Source organism: Chaetodon auriga, chromosome 9 (genome assembly GCF_051107435.1).
Source record: "Chaetodon auriga isolate fChaAug3 chromosome 9, fChaAug3.hap1, whole genome shotgun sequence".
NCBI lineage: Eukaryota > Metazoa > Chordata > Actinopteri > Chaetodontiformes > Chaetodontidae > Chaetodon > Chaetodon auriga.
Window position 1 is genome coordinate 8,387,578 of NC_135082.1, and position 19,061 is coordinate 8,406,638.

The 19,061-nt window shown below is 44.5% G+C and overlaps 1 protein-coding gene across 1 annotated transcript in view; it reads right to left on the reverse strand.

Moving 5' to 3' along the window:
• Window positions 1-742: 742 nt before the first annotated feature.
• The window catches only part of gpc4 (glypican 4), a 30,215-nt gene continuing 11,896 nt past the window's right edge, over window positions 743-19,061 (reverse strand). Inside the window, exons 2-9 of the mRNA XM_076738952.1 lie at window positions 11,777-11,935; window positions 6,251-6,648; window positions 5,691-5,856; window positions 4,668-4,798; window positions 4,441-4,587; window positions 4,227-4,351; window positions 3,967-4,139; window positions 743-3,880 (exon numbers count right to left, since the gene is read on the reverse strand). Coding sequence (XP_076595067.1) covers window positions 3,657-3,880; window positions 3,967-4,139; window positions 4,227-4,351; window positions 4,441-4,587; window positions 4,668-4,798; window positions 5,691-5,856; window positions 6,251-6,648; window positions 11,777-11,935 — 1,523 coding nt within the window. The 3' untranslated portion in view covers window positions 743-3,656. The remainder of the gene's footprint in view (window positions 3,881-3,966; window positions 4,140-4,226; window positions 4,352-4,440; window positions 4,588-4,667; window positions 4,799-5,690; window positions 5,857-6,250; window positions 6,649-11,776; window positions 11,936-19,061) is intronic.

Genomic DNA, 19,061 nt, shown 5'->3' on the forward strand with positions numbered 1-19,061 from the left:
ATTTTATCAATATGGTCTAAAAAAATGTTTCAGAGCCCTCTCTATACTGTCCTAAAATCTTTCAAATTCAATTTGATCAACAAGCAACAAGGCAAGTAACTCTGGTATCTAAATGTCATATGACAGTAACCTAACACACAGTGATGTCATGGTACACAGACACACCCTAGAGAGCACTTAACATCACTGCAGCAAAGTGAGTTGTTAAACCACTGGGGGTCAGCAAAAACCAGATTTTCAAGCTCATGTGAAGATGTTTTTTTGGACTTTGAGAGGGAGTGTGGTGTAATAAGTTGTTTGCTGACCTCTAAACAGAAAGGGCTCCAAAAGCCAACCAGAGAGCCCTGAAGTAATTGCTGATTTCCTGGTGTGACAGCGCTGAGCCCTGATGGATCCACCAGGAGTGTGTATAAAAGTTTGTGTCCCTGTAAATGTGGGCATTGGAAGTAGGCCAGTGACACCCCAGCAGTCATCGTCATGTCACTGTGTAGGGATGCAATGAGCCGAGTGCGAGATGTGTTTTCATGCATTGGCTGACATTTCTTCACAATCTGTTCTGTGGAGTTTTATGACTCTCCCTTTCTGACATGTGACATCTGCTAGATCCGTATAAACAGGTAACGTTGAGGCAATGTATTTTCTGCCAGAGCTGCGTACTGCACTTAAGTCTTACCTGAAGCTGTAGTCCAAATAAAGGCAGTCCAGTCAATCAAGAGCGGTGACAAAATCAGACCATTCACAACCATTTAAATATTGGCAGTCTTTATTTCAACAAGACTAAGAAATGTTGTTTAATATACATTTTCTCTTACAATTTAACATCTATCTCATCTTGTTTTTCCATAACATTTAGGAGATACTCTGACAAGTAAAAATCCGGTGTACTGTTATGGCCTCTTTTAGAGACATCTAAAACGGCTGTTCTTTATTTACACACTTTTTATTCTTTTCAGTCAGTCACTCAGTCTCTCCTCAGAAAATGAGTCCTTTCTGTTCTTGTGGGCCAAAGGCTGATGGAGGGATTTCAACACCTGTCCAACTCAACATTCAAGTCACTGGACTGAAGTTGCTCTGTGGATCAAATGAACAACATCCAGCTGCTGGACCAACCCCCGCCAGCCGGAAAATGTTGCTGCCCTGGCCCGCAAGCACAGACATTTACCATCACAACCCAAAACATTTCTTCTGACTCTCAGAAAGTTGGGTTTCTTCACACTCGACACAACTCTTCCACATGACACAAACACATGCACAAGCCCTTGCAGAAATGTTGGCGGAACACAAAAACCAGGAGAATTGAAACGGGCACATGCGGAAGTACTGCCAAATCAAGCTGCTAAAGCACAGCTTCATCATTTTAAATTAAGGCTTCAGTATTTTATGTGGGTTGTTCAGATCTTTCATCAAATCCCTCAAAGGCAGATTCTTAACATTGATTTGTTCCACGTCTGCTAATTGGGAACATCGCCTTTTTGGGATGAAAATTTCATGGAGGCTTACAGTCAACCTGTCAATTTCAAAGCCAAACAAGAGGCAAAAAGGTTGTGTCTCGTATTTACCATCTTCACTGCAGCTAGTCGTTTCAGACCTGCACACAAACGTGAAAACATGCAAATCCATTTTTCAGTTTTTGCAAAATGCATGTTTATCTCCACCAAATCTGATTGATCAATTTTTTTGACAAATGTATTATATTCACCTCAAGTTTTGCATTCTGAATACTGTATTTTGGATGTCAGTTCTAAAAGCATGTTTGCAATGACATTAGAATACATGCATAAGTTACTGTACAAAAGCTACATGAGGCAGCATCATTTTAGAGATGAAATGGTCAGGAAATGCAACTTATAGACTCGATTAGCAAATTAGAAAATATAGAAAATTATGTTGTGCTTGTCAGCTGGTAATAATATACTCAAACACCCTTCAGGGAATCTGAGCCGATAACAGATACAAATCATCAACACCTACATTCTTTTTTTACCTTAAGAAGTTGCTAATAATGTACCAAGGTTAAAGAAAAAGGTCAGGCACCATACATTGCATCAATTTTGGTAGCACTTGTGAGAATACTTCAACATTCCACCTCAAGTTGGCATGACGAGAACGTGAGGATGAGGATAGGTAGAATAAATGGTTCAGGATGAATCCGTTTATACTGACATAGGCCATTTCAGAGGTAAAAGGGTGTATTGTGGGACGGGGGAAGGGGGGGAAAAAGGAGCCCCCCCCAAAACTGTGCACACTGACCAAAAAGTGCCCCCAATAACTGTGCACACTGTCCTCTTCCACCACCTAAAACTAGCAGTAAAATCCACTGTAGTACCTAATATATATCTTCATACCAAAAATAGCTAAAAATTACAACACCTCTTCAACATAAAACCCTGTATTAAAATAATCTTTCCTTGATTTCATTTGATCAAAGCACTGTCTTTTGTTCTTCCTCTCTAGTTCAATGTGAAATGCTCCGAACATACGTGTTGCCACCTTTTCTTCTCAAACAGGTAAGACTGTCTAGAGTCAGATCCTCTCTGCTGAACTGAGCTTACAGTACCAAAAAGGGCATTCAGGACTTGTCAGCTTTGCCTTCTTTCGGGGTAATGCCAGGGGAGGCGTTCCTCTTCCACGCCAGTTACCTTTCACCAGGATGCCAGCCACATATCTCAACTCTATCAGACACTTTCAACTCAACATCACTAGATTGCATTGACAATGAGAGCATGCATGAGGTATGACCTTACTACAGAACGGTTTAGGCTGAGGAATTTAAATTAATCAGGAAATTAAAAAGTTAGGTTGTGAGAATGCTCATAGCAGACATACGACATGCATGTTTGGGCTCATGGAGCGCCCCGTAAAGCTCTTCTAAAGAATGATCCCATCTCCAGGTCAAACATAAATACCTGTGCTGTAACTTCTCTTGCTGTATTTCTGAGAGATGGGCCGCAAATATTTTAAAAGTCTCTCCAAGCAAAGTGAACAAAAGTTCAAACTCTTCCTTAGCTGAGATCAACAGCTAGCTTCATAACATCTGACTAGCTGCTGTGTGTCCATGTAGAAACGCACACACACACAAACATTCACAGTGTGCACAACCATAATGTGCAAAAAATGATATTAAAGTAATAAATCGTTAATATTTATAACAACATTGAACGATTTGTTGATCTCTGAATATTGTGAAGAAAGAGCATCCTCAGAAATATGAAGTTATGTCCCAACACAGGCACTCAATGCTCAACCAAACATCGCGCTTACTAATTACGTATCAGATGGCAATCGCTGAAGAAGGCACAAAAATGAATTATGAGCTTAAATTGCCAAAAATAAGACAATTCTTTAACGTTTGTAATGCTGCAAGCAGAACCATAGTGTAGCTCCAAAAGAGCCAAAAGGAGTGAAGGTTTATCTGGGGGAAAGGGGGAAAGAAGGTGGATTTCATGGGAAGAAAATCATATTGCTGTACACTGATGTCCTTAGAAACATACAAACAAATAATTAAAAGTGAAGTTATTGTAATATTACGAAGAGTCTCCCCCCCAATGGCGGACAGTCCAAGGTCCTGAAGGCAGTCTTTTTAAAGTCTTTCTGACAGTTTTCCCCTTCGCTCCGTCATTCCTGGTCGTTCTCTTCCTCTCCCTGCCCAGCCAGTCTTATCTCAAGTGGGGAGCAAGCAAGGCCAGGGCCAGCCCGCAGAGCGCCAGCGCCATGCTTCCCTGTGAGGCAACCGCAGCTGATGGATCTCTGCTCACCACCACTTGATTAACCCGGGGTTTGCCGGGGTTTGGTGGAGTGGAGAAGTATATGTCCGGGTCTGTGTCGCACGATGGAGAGTCGCAACCGCTGCCACTCTCCTCTCCTCCACTGCCATCTTCATCTGGAAAAAAAAAAAAAACACAGCAGGGTCAGATGTGCTTCACTTTGACGTGACGTCATATTGCACAGAAGGTTAACCGTGCTCACCATTATCAATAGAGATGTCGTTGCCACTGTGCGCAGCTTTGAGCCAGCTCGTCATTTCTTTCAAAGCTGCAATCTGACTGCGAATCATGATGTCTGGCTTTGTTATGTCCACGTCCACATCAGGGTTTGACACCTGATTGGCCAGACCGTTGCCGATAACAACTGACTCGTACCTATAAAGAGCGACAGTCATCATTAGTCAACATGTTTATCTTAAGATACCTTACATACAGTAACATTTAGACTGTGTGTGCATCTACCTGCTTTTTGCCGTCCCGTTCCAGCACTCGTCCCCAGGTGCAATCCTCTCACCTGCACACACAGTCTCTGGTAACGTGGACCAGAACTTCTTTGCATGTTTCAACTTCTTCTTCACATCATTGGTCTGCATGGAGTACACAGAAAAAAAACACGTCAGCCTCAACTGGTCAAAGCGAAGCAACAGTGGTCTGTTGAGGTTTCCTTAGTCCTTACCAGTCGGTCTAAACTGGTCCCTGCAGCGGTGGTGGGCCTTGCATCAGGACTGTAGGGGCGGAAGCGGCCGGTAAAGCCTGTTTCTTTGACAGAACGTGTGGAACGGAAGGCCATGCTTGGTTTAGGCTGACCACATCCTTGGAAAACCTGTTAAAAAATGCAGTTAGTGGAACTGAACCTCCTCATCTCTTGTCTTTCTTTTACAAATGCTGTAAAATCATACTGACCTTCTGCGACACTTGCATACTGTTCTCCTGCATGTTCATGATGGCCTCCGAAATCTTCACATCGATGGGATCCATGACAGATTCAAAATTAAAGGGACCCTCGAGCCTCTCAGCCAGGCTAAGCATGGCATCTGAAAAGCAGAACACGGGAACATGAGATCAAAAACAGCACAAGAAATTGGTTCATTGCAAAATAAGGTTTTCTCCAGCCAAGCATGAAGTTCGAAAGAGCTGCCACTAGGGGGAAGCACTTGCCCAAGAGCGGGGGATTGCTAACCAGTGCAGCAGAGTCCTCAGATTATGCCAGAGTAAAGCTGCTGCACAGCAAGGAGGCAGGGAAACCAGACACCTCCACAGACAGTAGCAGGGCCAGCAGCCAGGGACAGAGACATGTCATGGTGGCACAGAAGTCAGGAAGCATCTTTTGTCGTGTGTATATGTCACGTAGAATGAATATAAAACATGTAGTGGAGAATAGTGGATATGTGCACCACCCTGAATGTAATGAAACTGATCTGGGTCTGTGTTTACACAACATTCAGCTGCATTCATCCTGTGGGTCACAACATGTACAACCTCTCCCTCTCTTCCTTTACTTATACAAGATGATAAAGAATGAGGGATGTGTTTGTACATGACTTTTTTTTTTTCTACAATAAACACTGTATTTCTTTGTGAAACATGTTCTTACAAAACTGAAGTGCAAGAAACCCACTGAATACGCTGGAAAAAAGAAAGTCAGCCTCAGTCCAGTGACACCATGCCACCAATCCCATCATGTCACACTGGTTTCATGCCCACGAGGGGTAAAGGCTGGAGTAGATTCGGTTAGATTAGATCAACCTTGAATGATTCTTTGGTGAAATTTCGTAGCACTGCATTGGCAGCTTGTAAAAGAACATGGAGCTGTGTAAATATACACTGTTTCCAAATCAAACACTTTAATCTATTATGGTTAGAGCAGGTCAGGTTAATTTAATAATGGCTGCAGACGGTATCCTTGTTCACATGATGGCTGCTTACCAAGGAAGTTGTTCCATTCTGTGTCCAAGTCGGCCTGGTTGGCTAAACACCCACGCAGCACATTCAGACAGTAATTCTGGCAGGGTTTCAGGGCCACTTGGCCCGAGCAGTAGGGACAATACAACATCTTCATGGCTGCTCGAACACAGCTGGGAGACGCGCTGACCTGGAGGAGGCAGGGGGCAGTTAGCAGACTGTTATCATTGCACCACAGGAAAAACACTCATCTAGCACCACCGTAGAGACATACTCCGACTGTGAAAAAGCATGACCATTAATTTTATAAGCCAAGTCCACAAAGCAGGATAACCTAATCACCAATGAATCACTCGCTACAGTGGAAAAACACGCCATACCAGAACAGTCAAAGTGGTTTATGTTATCAGAGACAATGTAATGGAACCGCAGCGAGTTTTTCCAAGAAAGATACAGAGTCAGAAACAAAGAAGGGAGGGATGGACAGGACATTTGGGAAAGGGAAAAAAAAAACTTTTCAGTGTCTGGAAGTAGACTGACTTTCTTTAGCAAAGACAAAAGCTTCACAAGCACCTCTACCGTACCGTGGAAACTTTGTTGACCACCTCCGGCATGAGCGCCAGGCCGCGCACAAAGGTGCGTGCGGCGACGAACGCCCGCGTCAGTTGGATTCGAAGCTTGCGAGGCACATCGCCGAAGGGCTGCAGCTGCTCCGTGTGCCGGCTGACGCACTCCATGTAGGCGTCGCTGAATTCGTACTGCACGTTGACCAGCCGGAACATCCTCTCCAGGAGGTCTGCCCAGAAGTCCGACAGCATGGAGTCCAGGTTGACGGCAGCGCTGCCAGACACGTAGTACCGAGTCAGGGCCTCGAAGAAGTTCTTGAACAGTTCTGCGTTCTGCACATACATCATCCCGTATGTTCGCACGAACATGTTGTGCAGCGACACCTCTGCATTTTTCAAAAGCTCACGGAAAAACTCTGCGGAGAAAAGAAAGAAGGAGATTCGTGTGATGACTAAATGTTGAGGCCGCCGAAGACCCAGAACAAACAATCTTACATTGTTCACATTTCACATGCGTTTACAGGGAGGGATTTCTTTTAAAGACGTTACAAAGGAAATCATATGCTGGAAAACATTGTTTGGGACATCAACAGAGACTTTCTATTATCGTAGTTGTTTGGGTACAGCATATTCACACTTTGTGGGTATCCTATTACAAAACATTAGGCAACACACAAGCAAAGCATGAGGTTTTCATCAAGTTTCTCAAATATACAGATTACAGCATGACCACAGTGTATGTAAATAACTGAAGTATTGCTGTTGACAGACAAAAGGGACATTTCAAAAGCAAAACATTCTTGCCACAAGGCTCTATCACGGGACATCTAAAAACCTTGATACACCTTTGCTTCCTGACTCCACGCCTGCACTGCTGCCACCATTAGAAATCAGACTAGTGTCACTCCACTCCACCTGTGCACCTCATCCTGGCACTTTGACTATCTCGACAGAAACGGCTTAAGCATAAAATCTCGGATGAAAGGCAAAGGAATGTTTTGTGGGAAGGGGATGTTGGAAATGAGGGGTGAATCAGGAGGGGTGAGAGGTGGAGCCGGAGCATCTCTGTCAGGCTGAACGAGTGGAGCAGCTCCTTGCTCTGGAGACTTGCCATTCAGCGGAGACGTCTCTCCACATCAAGCCGTTTCAAACTGACCACCATCAATGGCATTTTTCCGTTGTCACATTCCATTCGCTTTCCTTTCTCCCGGCTTCTCTTGGACTGTCCTTCAGAGGCATTTTCAATAGGATTACTGAATAATGCGACCCCCCCCCCATATGGACCTGTACCCCCCCTCCATCCAGCCCTGCATCTCCCTCCCTCCACTGCTTTCACTTCATCAGTTCCTTCAGAGAGCTCTCTTCACTAGAGACAGGGAACAATGACCTACTTCATCCTGAGGAATGTCCATCACCCCCCATCACTACTTCCCCCCACCCCCAATAATCCAGCCCCCCCTCTCCCACGGACACCCCCTCCAACCCCCAGCTTTCTTAATCTGACCAAAATGAGAATTCCTCAGACTCTCTGAAAAATGCTTCACCTTCAGTCTCGCGTGCATGCAAGCATACACTCGGCCCCTTTCACTCATCTCTCTTCTTTTTTTTTTTTTTTTTAAATTCGCTCTCCATCTCCCCCTCGCTGCCCCGTGCTCACAAAACGTCTGTCCTGCTGCAGTTTCTCTGGATGCCCTCTGCCTGGCTTTGAAATGTAAAGTTCCCATGCTCTCACAGAGGGAGTCACTAAATGCTCCCTGCCACCAGAACACACACACACACACACACACACACACACACACACACACACACACACACACACACACACACACACACACACACACACACACACACACACACACACACACACACACACAGTCCCCAAGTAGCGCTGTCACTTCCACTCCAGACTGACAAACTAAAAAGAAAAAATGAGGTAGGGGAGGGGTGAGGGCGGCTTGGGGCGGGTTAAGTTGAGGGCTTTTTTAACTCCAAATCCCCACTGTGTCGCCAAGGATACCGGAAACACTGCAGCCCCTCCATTTACCTCCCTGCCATCATTGCTGCCCCCCACCCCCCACCCCCCACCCCAAACACACACACACACACACACACACACACACACACAGATACACACACAAAGCCAGGGGACAGGGCACCAAGTTGAACGCTCCATTGACAGAGATTAAAACAAAAGGTCCACCCCCACCCTGGAATGTCATAGTAGCCACAAGTTTAAAGTCAGTGAAAAGGGGATGGAGGAGGTGAAGAGGAGGAGGAAGAGGCACGAAGCAGGAAACTTCTCTCTTTCCTTTATACAGTTTATTAAAGCGGCAACGCTTATATACAAATCAGATAAGTCCAGTAATGAGTTTGGACAAACCCACTGGTGAAAAAAGAGAGCGGCTTGAGCAGGGTGTGTGTGAGCAGTGGCAGCAAGGGGGGGTGAGGGGAGATGGAGGCTCTTTGGCCCAAGCCAAGGGTCTGAAGTATGAGCAGCATTACACAGGCATCTTGCATTGTCATTAAAAACAGTTTATGACATGCAGCCGTCTGCCAACAGGCTGAGGAGCTGAGCACTCCCTCAGGATTTTTCCATTAAAAAATGTGGCTGTCGCTCAGCCAATGGTCTGAGAGAATCTGGGTGAAAGGTTACATGGGAGAGAGTGTGAGCTGTAGCAAAATGTAAGGAGGAAGGACAACTTCTGTCTCTGTGAGTGTCTGTCTTTTCCTTCCTCCCTCCCCTCGCCCTGTCATCATTTCCACATGTTGAAGTGAAGGCCCTAAATTGTGAGCGATGATCTTAGGCCCGATCCATCACGGGAACAGAGGAGCTGACCGATCTCCTCCCACTCCTCCCTCCCACTTCCTCCTCCAAGGAGCTTCCCCTTCTCCCCCGCACCCCCACCCGTGTCCCTATAAAGTCTGCTCCTCCCAATCCCAGCCCAGGCAGTAATTGCATCCTATTTGTGCCAATTAGTCCCTGCGCTTCTCCCTTTTCTGATGGGATGGGATTCTGTCCCTCCTGCTGCTGGATTTCAGTGCTTTGGATGGATGTCTTTTCTATATGTGTGTGTGTGTGTGTGTGTGTGTGGAGAAAAGGGGCCTTAATCCAAGTGCTTAAATCCCAGACATAGGCTTGCTCTGCTGGACGGGGTCAGTGCAACAGGACAGACGGGCTGAGGCCAGGACAAACACACAGTGAGGAGACACAGAGAGGGGAGAACTATTTCTGGCCCTGGTCTTAATTGGCCATGACTCCTAGCTTGAGGCGCATGATGAGAGCATGCCTAATCACATACACCACTTCCTGAGTTTGTTAGTATGTGAGTGTATGTTGTTGTGTCTGTATTCGTGTACACTTGCAGCTGTGTTTTTGCACTGATGCACCCCACATCTTGTTAGCTGATGTCATCAGCGTAGGCCGTCCTCTTCAGTAACAGTAAATACGAGGATAAGCACTTCCTGTGCCAGTTTCACCAATGGGAAGTGCCTCGTTCTGCGTGTCTCGATGTGACAACAGGATATAATGGAACAGCAATCCGAGCCTGTTACCGTACCCAGTGAGAGAGACGGTCTAATGGCCCAGGTGGAGGAGAGCACAGCAGGCCTTTGTAAAGAGATCCCACATCTAACAGTTCAGAGACAGCAGCAACTTGCCTACAGTGATGAGGAGGGGGCTCAAAAGGGGTGGAAGGTAAATGAAGAGTTTCACTGTTAGCCTGAGGGCTGCCCCCTCTTGGTCAAATAGGTGACCCTACAGCTGTGCACGAGCTGTCAATTTTTGCTTTGGAGGAAACTGTCCTGACCATTGTGGTTCTTGTATCACTTCCTCAGAATCAAACACCCAGGGCCCCTTTTTAGTCTTGCCATTTTTCTCGGATGTTTAACAATGGTACAGGAAAACATCCATTACTAAATCTGCAGTTAATAAATACTTCACCACCTGCAGTCCCAATAGACAAAATGCAAAGCAGAAATTTCTCTTTTTTTCAACCATGAAAGCGTTCCTCTCTTTCATATTGAGACAAGTACTGCTATGTTCTCAAAAGTAAAAAAGCACCAACAAAGGTTGATGTAGAATGCAAAGTGAGGAAAGGTTGGATTTTGTTAGTTTATGTGTAACTGCACAGAACAATTTCATTAAGAAATATAGCAAAATTTCCAAATTAGATTAATGGGCTGGCATACCAGGACGCACAATCTGACTTTGATTTTTTAGCTAATGTAAAGCTCCACTGATGATTCAATTAATCAAGTAACAGAAAGTCAGCAAAATTCTGATCATCAATCACTTCAGCTATTTTTTAAGCTGATGTTCACTGGTTTGTACTTCTAAACCATTAAGTTTTCTTTGTCTTCCCTGACAGTACACTGAATATCTTTGGGTTCAGGGCTGTTGGCTGGACAAACAGGACATCTGACAACATCATTGCTCTGGCACTTTTCATTATTTGTTGTCATTTTATAGCCCAAACGATTAAATGAGAAAATAATCAGTAGAGTAATGATAATAAAAGTAATTGTGTGTTGTTGCCCTAAAACAATGCCACAGAAAGCACCAGCTGAGTTGTGTCAGAAAGCAGCAAAGACATGAGAGGATCCATGCAGTGAAACATGATCAACAGTGAAACATAGGAAAGAGAGATGGAAAGAGAAACAAGGGTCTGAGGGGCGAAGAGAGGGGTTTTTGGGAGAGTGAGGCATGAGATGGGGACAAAGGGCAGTGAGAGAGGAGAAAAAGAGGGGCGGGTCGGCTCGAGCAGCCACTGCATTCCGACACGTCACATTCCTGTTCACATCTGGCTGCAATACACACGTTCTCCATTACTGACTATCCCTCACTGCCTTTCGCAGACACATAAGATCTGAAGGTCTCTGACCTGCGATGCACAGGCGTGCACGTGCGCACACGAACGCATCAAACCACGCACACAACTGCTCTTCACGGGCACAATTAAAATGCATTTAGAAACCTTCAACTCTGATGCTCTCTGTCTTTTTCCACCAATCCGTTTGAGAAAAGTCTTTATCCTCTCGTCAAGCATGTTTCCAGCAGACCTGCAGTGGTGGCATGGTTGGGTGGCTGAAGGTATTCAAAGCTACCCCACTTCCTTGGTGACTCAGCACTGTTGCATGTTCCCATGCGCTCCCAGGGAAACCTGATCCCAATATTTACAGGCATACACACATGTGCTCACACACAGAGGAACAGGAAGTACAGAGAAGACTAAATCTGAAGATGTGTGTGGTCCGTCTGGAAGCGTGCACGTCTCTCTGGAGGGAAAGGAAGCGGGTAGTAGGGGACCAAGCTGCAAGGGGGGACGATGAGGCAGGGAGCTGAGACGTTGAGAAACAGGTGGACGGGCCGGCAGACACAGACTGACTGTCTCCGCTCCGGGCAGTGCACTGGCAGGTGGGAGCGTCCATCAAAAATCCCGCAACACATGCAAGTGCTGCTTTTGGGACATTAGCCAGCAGCACAGTGAAGCCTGAAAGTGGCTGTTGTGCATGTGTGTTTTTGTCTGTGTCAGTGTGTTTGCTTACTGTCAAAGTGGTCGTGCCTCTGTTTGAAGGTGGACTGCAGGTTGGTGCTAAGCCTGGAGACAGGAGCTTTGATCTCCGTGTGGCTCTGCTGGCTCAGCTTCTCCTCCATCTCCACCGTGCAGCAGGAGAAGCCCTGCGGACACACTTTCAAGGGGGCTCCTGCAAGAGTGGAGAACACGCCATTTAACACCATGTGATGTCATCACGAGTCACATCGATACAGAACACTTCATGTTACAATGAAAATAAAAAACAAGACACACACCAGCAGGCCTCTAAAAGTGATTGCATTTAAATTAATATACTTTAAGACCCCATCTGTACACCTACACAGTGGCTTTGTTAGTGTGTCTGTGGGGGTTACACACATGTTTATCAACCATTAACACAATTCTGTGCTTTTGTCTGGGATTAAAACCTTTCAAATATTGAGTAACAACTTCACCCCTCACCAAATCAAATCCACCTTGGCTGTGAAAACCCCCTTAACAGCTCTTAAGTGGATTAATTGCAACACTCAGCTCGGAGCAGTCTTTAGCCGGCCACTTTACAGAGCCTTGCTCTTATCCTGGCACTTCCCTGTCCTGATTGATAGTTCAGTGCTGTAGCTTTCTCTGAGTGCTGTGTCCTTCTAAAACACAGACTTTTAAGAGGTGAGGATTAGCTCTTCAACCACTTTGACTCAAACCATGTACACATTAAAACAGATAAATCTAAAACAGGCATTTTTTTCCCTCATTTCGGCTTTGCATCCACATGAAACACAGGAAAGCAACTTGTGTCCGTTGTATCATGAAGCATATTTTCAAACATGCATAAACATGATTTCCATGTGACCTAAGCCATTGTTGAATGGTTAATGTTTGCTCTGTAAACAAACACTTAGAAAACAGCTGAAAGCCACTTGCTGGAAAGTAGCCCTCAACAGGGAGATGAGTTGTTTTTTTTTTCTGTTTTGCAATTTAAGTGCAGTTGGAGAAATGTTCTGAAAATGCTTAAGCAGACAGACAACCTTTAATTTTCAAACAGATCCGCATTAGTGTGGATGCCAGAAACCTCAACACAACCTCCTCTGAGCTACCTCTCGGTGTCCTAATCAAAACCATTATTCAAACCTAAATACTGTCTTTGATAAAACAGCGACCGCCAACCTTGTCAAAAGTGAGCTGAACATCCAATTAGAAGGAGGGTCAGGGGAGGACGAACGCAAAGTTGCAGCTGCAATAATGTTTTGTTTTAAACATGGCTGTCGGAATTTGGAAGAACACAGGGATCCTTTCACTGCATCCAGGCACCAACGGCCTGTTTAGTTTTCCCCACCAGCTCGTGCTCACTGACTCCAGGTCTGTGTGCACGCACAGGTCACGGTTAGTTGCAGGGCTTCCATGTCATACCTGCACTGGAGCCTTAATACTACATGTGAAGTTTTCCAGCATTAATTGACAGACTCATTAAACTTCCCAGATTAATTTAGCCTAAAGAGATACGGCTGACTCTAGTTTTTACATGGCATGTGTTTCTTTTATATGAAGCCTTGAAATGCGTTGACATTTCATTTAAAGCCATAGGAAATTCAAAATTGTGAACGAAACAGTTGTTGACTTGGTTAACTTCCTCCAACGTACAACAAAAAAGTATGTCTGAAGCATATAAGCATCTAAACTACATGACCTGTTATGCCATTTATTTCCTGCCTCTTCTCACTTCTCCTGCTTTGTTAGTCTTAAACACGAAGAAACTTTCTATTCTGTTACTTATTTGGTTGATCATTGCTGTGTTTTTGACTCGGGCAGTCACAGTCCATCCGGCTCAGTCATCAGCTGAGGGATTTTTCTGGTACCTTCACTGCTGGTCGCCATGTTTAATACATCGTCATGACAACCTCAGCCATTTGGATTTGTTTTTCTGTGACATCTTGAGTTTGTTTTCATTCCTTTTGTGCATGTAATAGAAACGCCCATCGACTTCTGTTAGAAAAACAGGACTTAACTTTGGTGACTTCTGTTATTCTACAAATGCGTACTTTAAAAGAGAAAACAGGCAACCACATCAAGTTTGCTGTAACTTTAAGAATCTGAGGCTTTGCTTCAGCACACTGAACATGAAACTGAAGAGCACAACATGAAACTGAAGAGCACAACATGTTTGGATGAAGTTCTCTGCACATCTGAAATAGTAGCTAAACATTAAAAAACTAAGGTGCAGGGTCAGAAGTGACTCATAGCATCACAATCATCTAAACAGGGCACCAAAGGGAGGGATGCACCCTGGCGCCATAAACTGGACCCCTCTGTCTGGGATCAAGTCCAAATAAGCCTCAAGTCACTCCTTCTCTTACAGTCCTCTCCCCAAACTCATCTCTCTCTCCCTGCGGCCCTCACCCACTCCACTCAACCCCCTCCTATACACACATGTACGTACACACACACTCACACATACCCAGGCATAGTTGGCAGCCCTTACCTAAACGTATTCACACATCACATCACTGCTCAACACATGGCTCTTTGTACCAGCATGATTGGAGGTACAGGGAGCAGCACACACAAACGCACACACACACACACTGAACTTTTAGGTGAAACAGCCCTCCAGTCTCTCCTCCAGCAGGGCCCCCTGCTTCCCCACAGCAGAGGCGTATAATCAAAAGGGTTATATCGACGTGGAAAATAGCCCTAGTTACCAAAGTACACAAATAAAAGTGAGATGGTCAATATTTCACAGGAATGTCTGCACAAATGTCACATTGTTAGCTCAAAGGATTAAGTCTCTGAAAACTGAAGATTCTTAGCTAATGCATACTTTGTAAAAACATTTTGGCAGCCAATTTCTCAAACCGCTGGGAGAAAAATGGCACTGCTGGAACACAAGAGAGCAAACAGTTAGCAAGAGCAGTTAGATCCTATAAAAATCAACATCGTGCTGGACTTTGCGTGACATGTTTCAGCCTCGCTACTTCACAATAAGCTTGGTCAGTCGATGCATCAGTCATTCCTCTACCATCACTGGCATGAATAGTCTTTGTGTGATGGGTGAACTGGCTCTCAGTTGTCTTATGGAGTTCCTTTAAGGGGCCTCTCACTCCTCCATCTGCCCGAGTACTTTAAGATGTAATAAGACAGAGTCAGAACATTGTTCAAGTGTAGCTCAGAAGAGGAAAACTGCCATTTATGGTGGTCAAAACAAGAGCGCAGCATCTTGTAAACAAACATATGACTGTGTGTCATGGCATTCATCAGCTCTCCACCGCCTCTCTGCCTTCCCTTTGTGGGGAGACCAGCATCCCCTTTAAATGGCTCATAAAATAAGTCACTTCCCATTGACATTGTCCTGCCTCTCAAACGCTGTTCTCAGAGGAAGGATGGTGGGGGAGGTGAAAACGCCTCATAGACAAAAACCAGATTAGACACCTCACCGCCCCCTCTGCCTGCCATCATGTGCCCCTGAACCAGACGGACCTCGGGGTGCCCCCCTCCCAACCTCCGCCTCGACCACCACCACCCTGCAGGCTTAACCAGTGAGGTCAGGGGTTAACAGCCACTCCTCTGAGAGAGGTCCTGTCCTCTGATCCCCCACCCCCCTGTCCGCCAGCCACCACATCCACCACACACAGTAACTCACCTCCCCAAGCCCCAATCACTCCAATAATACCACCAACACACATACAGACCCCCCCCCCCCACCATACATGTAAGCAATTAAGGGCCGTAAAAGTCGCAGACACATGCAAAACATATAAATAGAAAATCTTAACTCATATACTGCAATCTGAAGTCATTAAAGGCTCGTAAGGATTATTTTTGTATCTTCTGAACTCAGGACTTCACCAAAACTGCATAGCGAGCCGCTGAGAAGGCCACGGGGTACCGCATGTCACAAACCATTCACCGACGTCTGTCGCTAATTGGAGCCTGGTGGTCTGCAACTGAACCAAACCTTGGAGCTTTCACGCAGACATCAACATTTGTAAATAATTAACTGATAAACTGTATGCCGCTCATAGTCTATGTACATACTAATTCGTTCCCAGTGGAACGCGGGTAACTCGACACGTTGAACACTGGGGCAACTTCATTTCAAAACATGAAAAATGTGTGAACAGACTCCAAGTCGGCCTGCTTGATCTTCAAAAAGACCAACTGAGCCCCTAACATACGCAGGAGTGTGAAGTATGCAAAACAACACTTATGAATACAAAGGTTGACTATTAATTGACATATTATGCTCCCTGCTGTAACATGCAAAGGAGAGTGCTGCCAGTCTACTGAGCATATCTCACACAGACTCTTGTAAATTTGCACGCCCTGCAGCCACAACATTCTCCTCTTGCGCCTCACCTTTGTCTAGGGTGTAATTATCCTGGGGGGATTACGGGATTGGTGCCATTTGTCGGATAACTTTCTGTTCTGCGCCTCATCCCGTCATGCACCGTTGACCCGCAGTCTTTCGAGGAGTGCGTGATGTTACTTTCCAAGGTGTGAAGTTTTATTCATAAGGATGTATTTTGAATAAAATTCTAATAATTTGTCAACAGTTTCAAAGAGGCAAAGTAAAAGGCCATGAGGTGAAGCCACAATTGAAAGGATTAAAAGGCTGCAAACAGCTGCATATTTCATTTCCAAAATGATAGCAATTGCTCTCTAAGTCATTCCCTTCTTAAATTCTTTCCTGTTACAGCATGCTGTCAAATCACCCCTTTCTTTTGGTCTCTCTCGCTTTCATCTGTAAGGGCTCTGCAGTTGTGGTCTGTATCTGGATTTTAAAAACTGAATTCTTTGACTGGTTCAAAAATGTCATTTATCCATTTAGGAAAAGCCTTTCCAATTAGTTTCTCAGTCAGTAATTCAATGTTTCAACAATTCTGATAATTTGGTTCTCAGTAAAGAAATAAATAAATCAGGAATTTGAAAGAAAAAGTCTCAAACTACTTTGCTTTTATCAGCTTTCAGTAATAACTTTGGAAAGGCACCATTTTGTTCAAAAGTTGGAGGACGTGTCATCTTGAAATTAAACCCACACATCTATTCAAACTGATGGAATAAATGTTTTCAACGCTCCATAATTGTGCAGGGTCTAGTAGGGGAATCTTCCATACGAGATCAGTCTCGTGCTATTACACACAAAATGTGTAAAAGTCAAATTATGAGGAGACGAACATGCAGTATCCGAGCCACCAGTGCCCCATTTTACAGCACAACGTTTTCACAGTGCAGTCAGGAAAAGTGCTCTGGTTTAATACGATGTTTCCCCCATATTACAAGAAATCCTTTAACTAGGCGAGCTGACTAAGAGCTCAGTCTTATTTACAACCTGGAGGAGAAGCTGCAGGGGGAGGGAAGGTTACAAACATCCACACATTCACACCAGACTGCTGCTCAGCACAACCGCAGACTCTCGCTCAAGGGCATCATGCCAGTAGTAGTTGAAGGAGGAAAAGTGTATCTTGTTCAAGGTGCCCATCCAGATTTTCCAAGCTCTTTTTTCAGCAGTCAAACCTGTGATGCCCGAGACAACCTGGCACTTACTTTACTGTCATCAGTGCATAGAAATTGTGAATTTTTCAGGATTCTCCAGGAGAAAATACATAAAAATCATATGCTGGGACAAAAAAAGCATTACACGCAATACTAGCTGGTAACAGCAGAAAGCGAGCTGAAGATCTATGTCTCTGTTGAGCTCTCACATTTCCAAACTGTGTTAAGGAGACTAAAAGCAGTGTTATATTCAAACACAGGAAACTATTCAAACTGAATTATAAAAGCCAAGAAAAATGTAACACATGCCTATGTCTCACATTTATCTTGCACACTAATGCTTTGCATACATGGGTGTACCCTGAGCTATGGTAGGATCACCGCAAAGGGAGAAAATGTTCAACAACATTACGCTGTAAGCGGAAACCGTTATTAAAGACTGGCCTGTTCATATGGAGATAATCAGGGCAGGGTGAAACTTCCACCTACTCCGCTTCTACACTGCTGCCTCTTACAAAAATAGAGTTATGACACGTTTAAAGCACTTTTGGCCAAACCAATAATGCTTTTCAGCTTTCAGTTCATTAGGAAAGTCAAAAAGAGAGTGAAATGTGCTGGCACGGGACTTCTGAATCTGACTGAAGTGTTTTAATGAAATGGCGGGCGGCAATGCCAAACCATGTCCGTTTCTTTGCTCTAATGTGTTTCACTTGACTGCTGTTCAGCGTCTCCAAACACAACTGAACTTAAAAGCTGAAGGACAGACAGCATAGAGGCTGTTGTAATGAACGCATGAAGGGGTTTTACTGACCGACGTCGTGGGGGATATTCAAAACCTGAACACCTACAGAAGATATCCATGGTAATGTACATTTTCTTTTCAGCATCTTTGAGACAGATAACTAGCTTTCTGTGTCTACAGCCCCTCGCTGGGAGTGGAAAGCAGATTATAGCATGACGCTCCAGCTGACCCATGACTCAAACATTAAACTGCTCTCATAACTAGCCTATAGCCTGTAAAGGATGTAACTGAAGTAGGCAACGACTTTAAACATTTAAAGTTAAGCAGTAAAATCTTTTACAGGAACTGTCTGAAAGTGCAGCGTGAACGTCTGCATGTTTGCATCAATAAAAAATAAGTGTCTCAGTTTGTTCTGGTGCTGCTATTTGGATTCATTGTTCATATATGCTGCATTTGAAATTGCTGCCTTTTGCAGGCCGTATTTTTTTCTTTGCTGCCGGAACAACATAGTTTCCATTAGGATCACCATATTCATCTAATGCAGATTTACATAAAAAACAAGAAGAGTGAATGGAAGTGATGGTATTGATGTCAAATGGAAAAATCACATGTATCAGCACAAAATAAAGGCCAACAGCTGATCAGTGAAATTGGTGTGTGATTTAATATACACTAATCTAACCTAAATATAAAGTAAGAGGTGACACTTGAATGTGTCTGACTTTTCCTCAAACGTAGCATGTAGCAAATAACATGTGACTTTGATACAGTAGTTTATCTCTTGGCATGTAGTCAGCTGACCAGAAAGCAGCCATCCCTCACATGATGAGTCACAACACTGTTGATTTGACCCACAATTCAGCATCAGCCAGAGATGTTAGAGGTTAATATGAAAGAACAATCACAAAGCACATCAGTAACATCCATAAATAATGGGATCTAGTACTGGGAGGAAGCCTCTCAGTAGTGGTGAACTCAGGAAACACTCGCACCGCGTGTGACATGAGAGATTTACTCCACTTAGAACAATGCTCACCATCCATTTATGAGGCAGGAAGTTTTGGTTTAG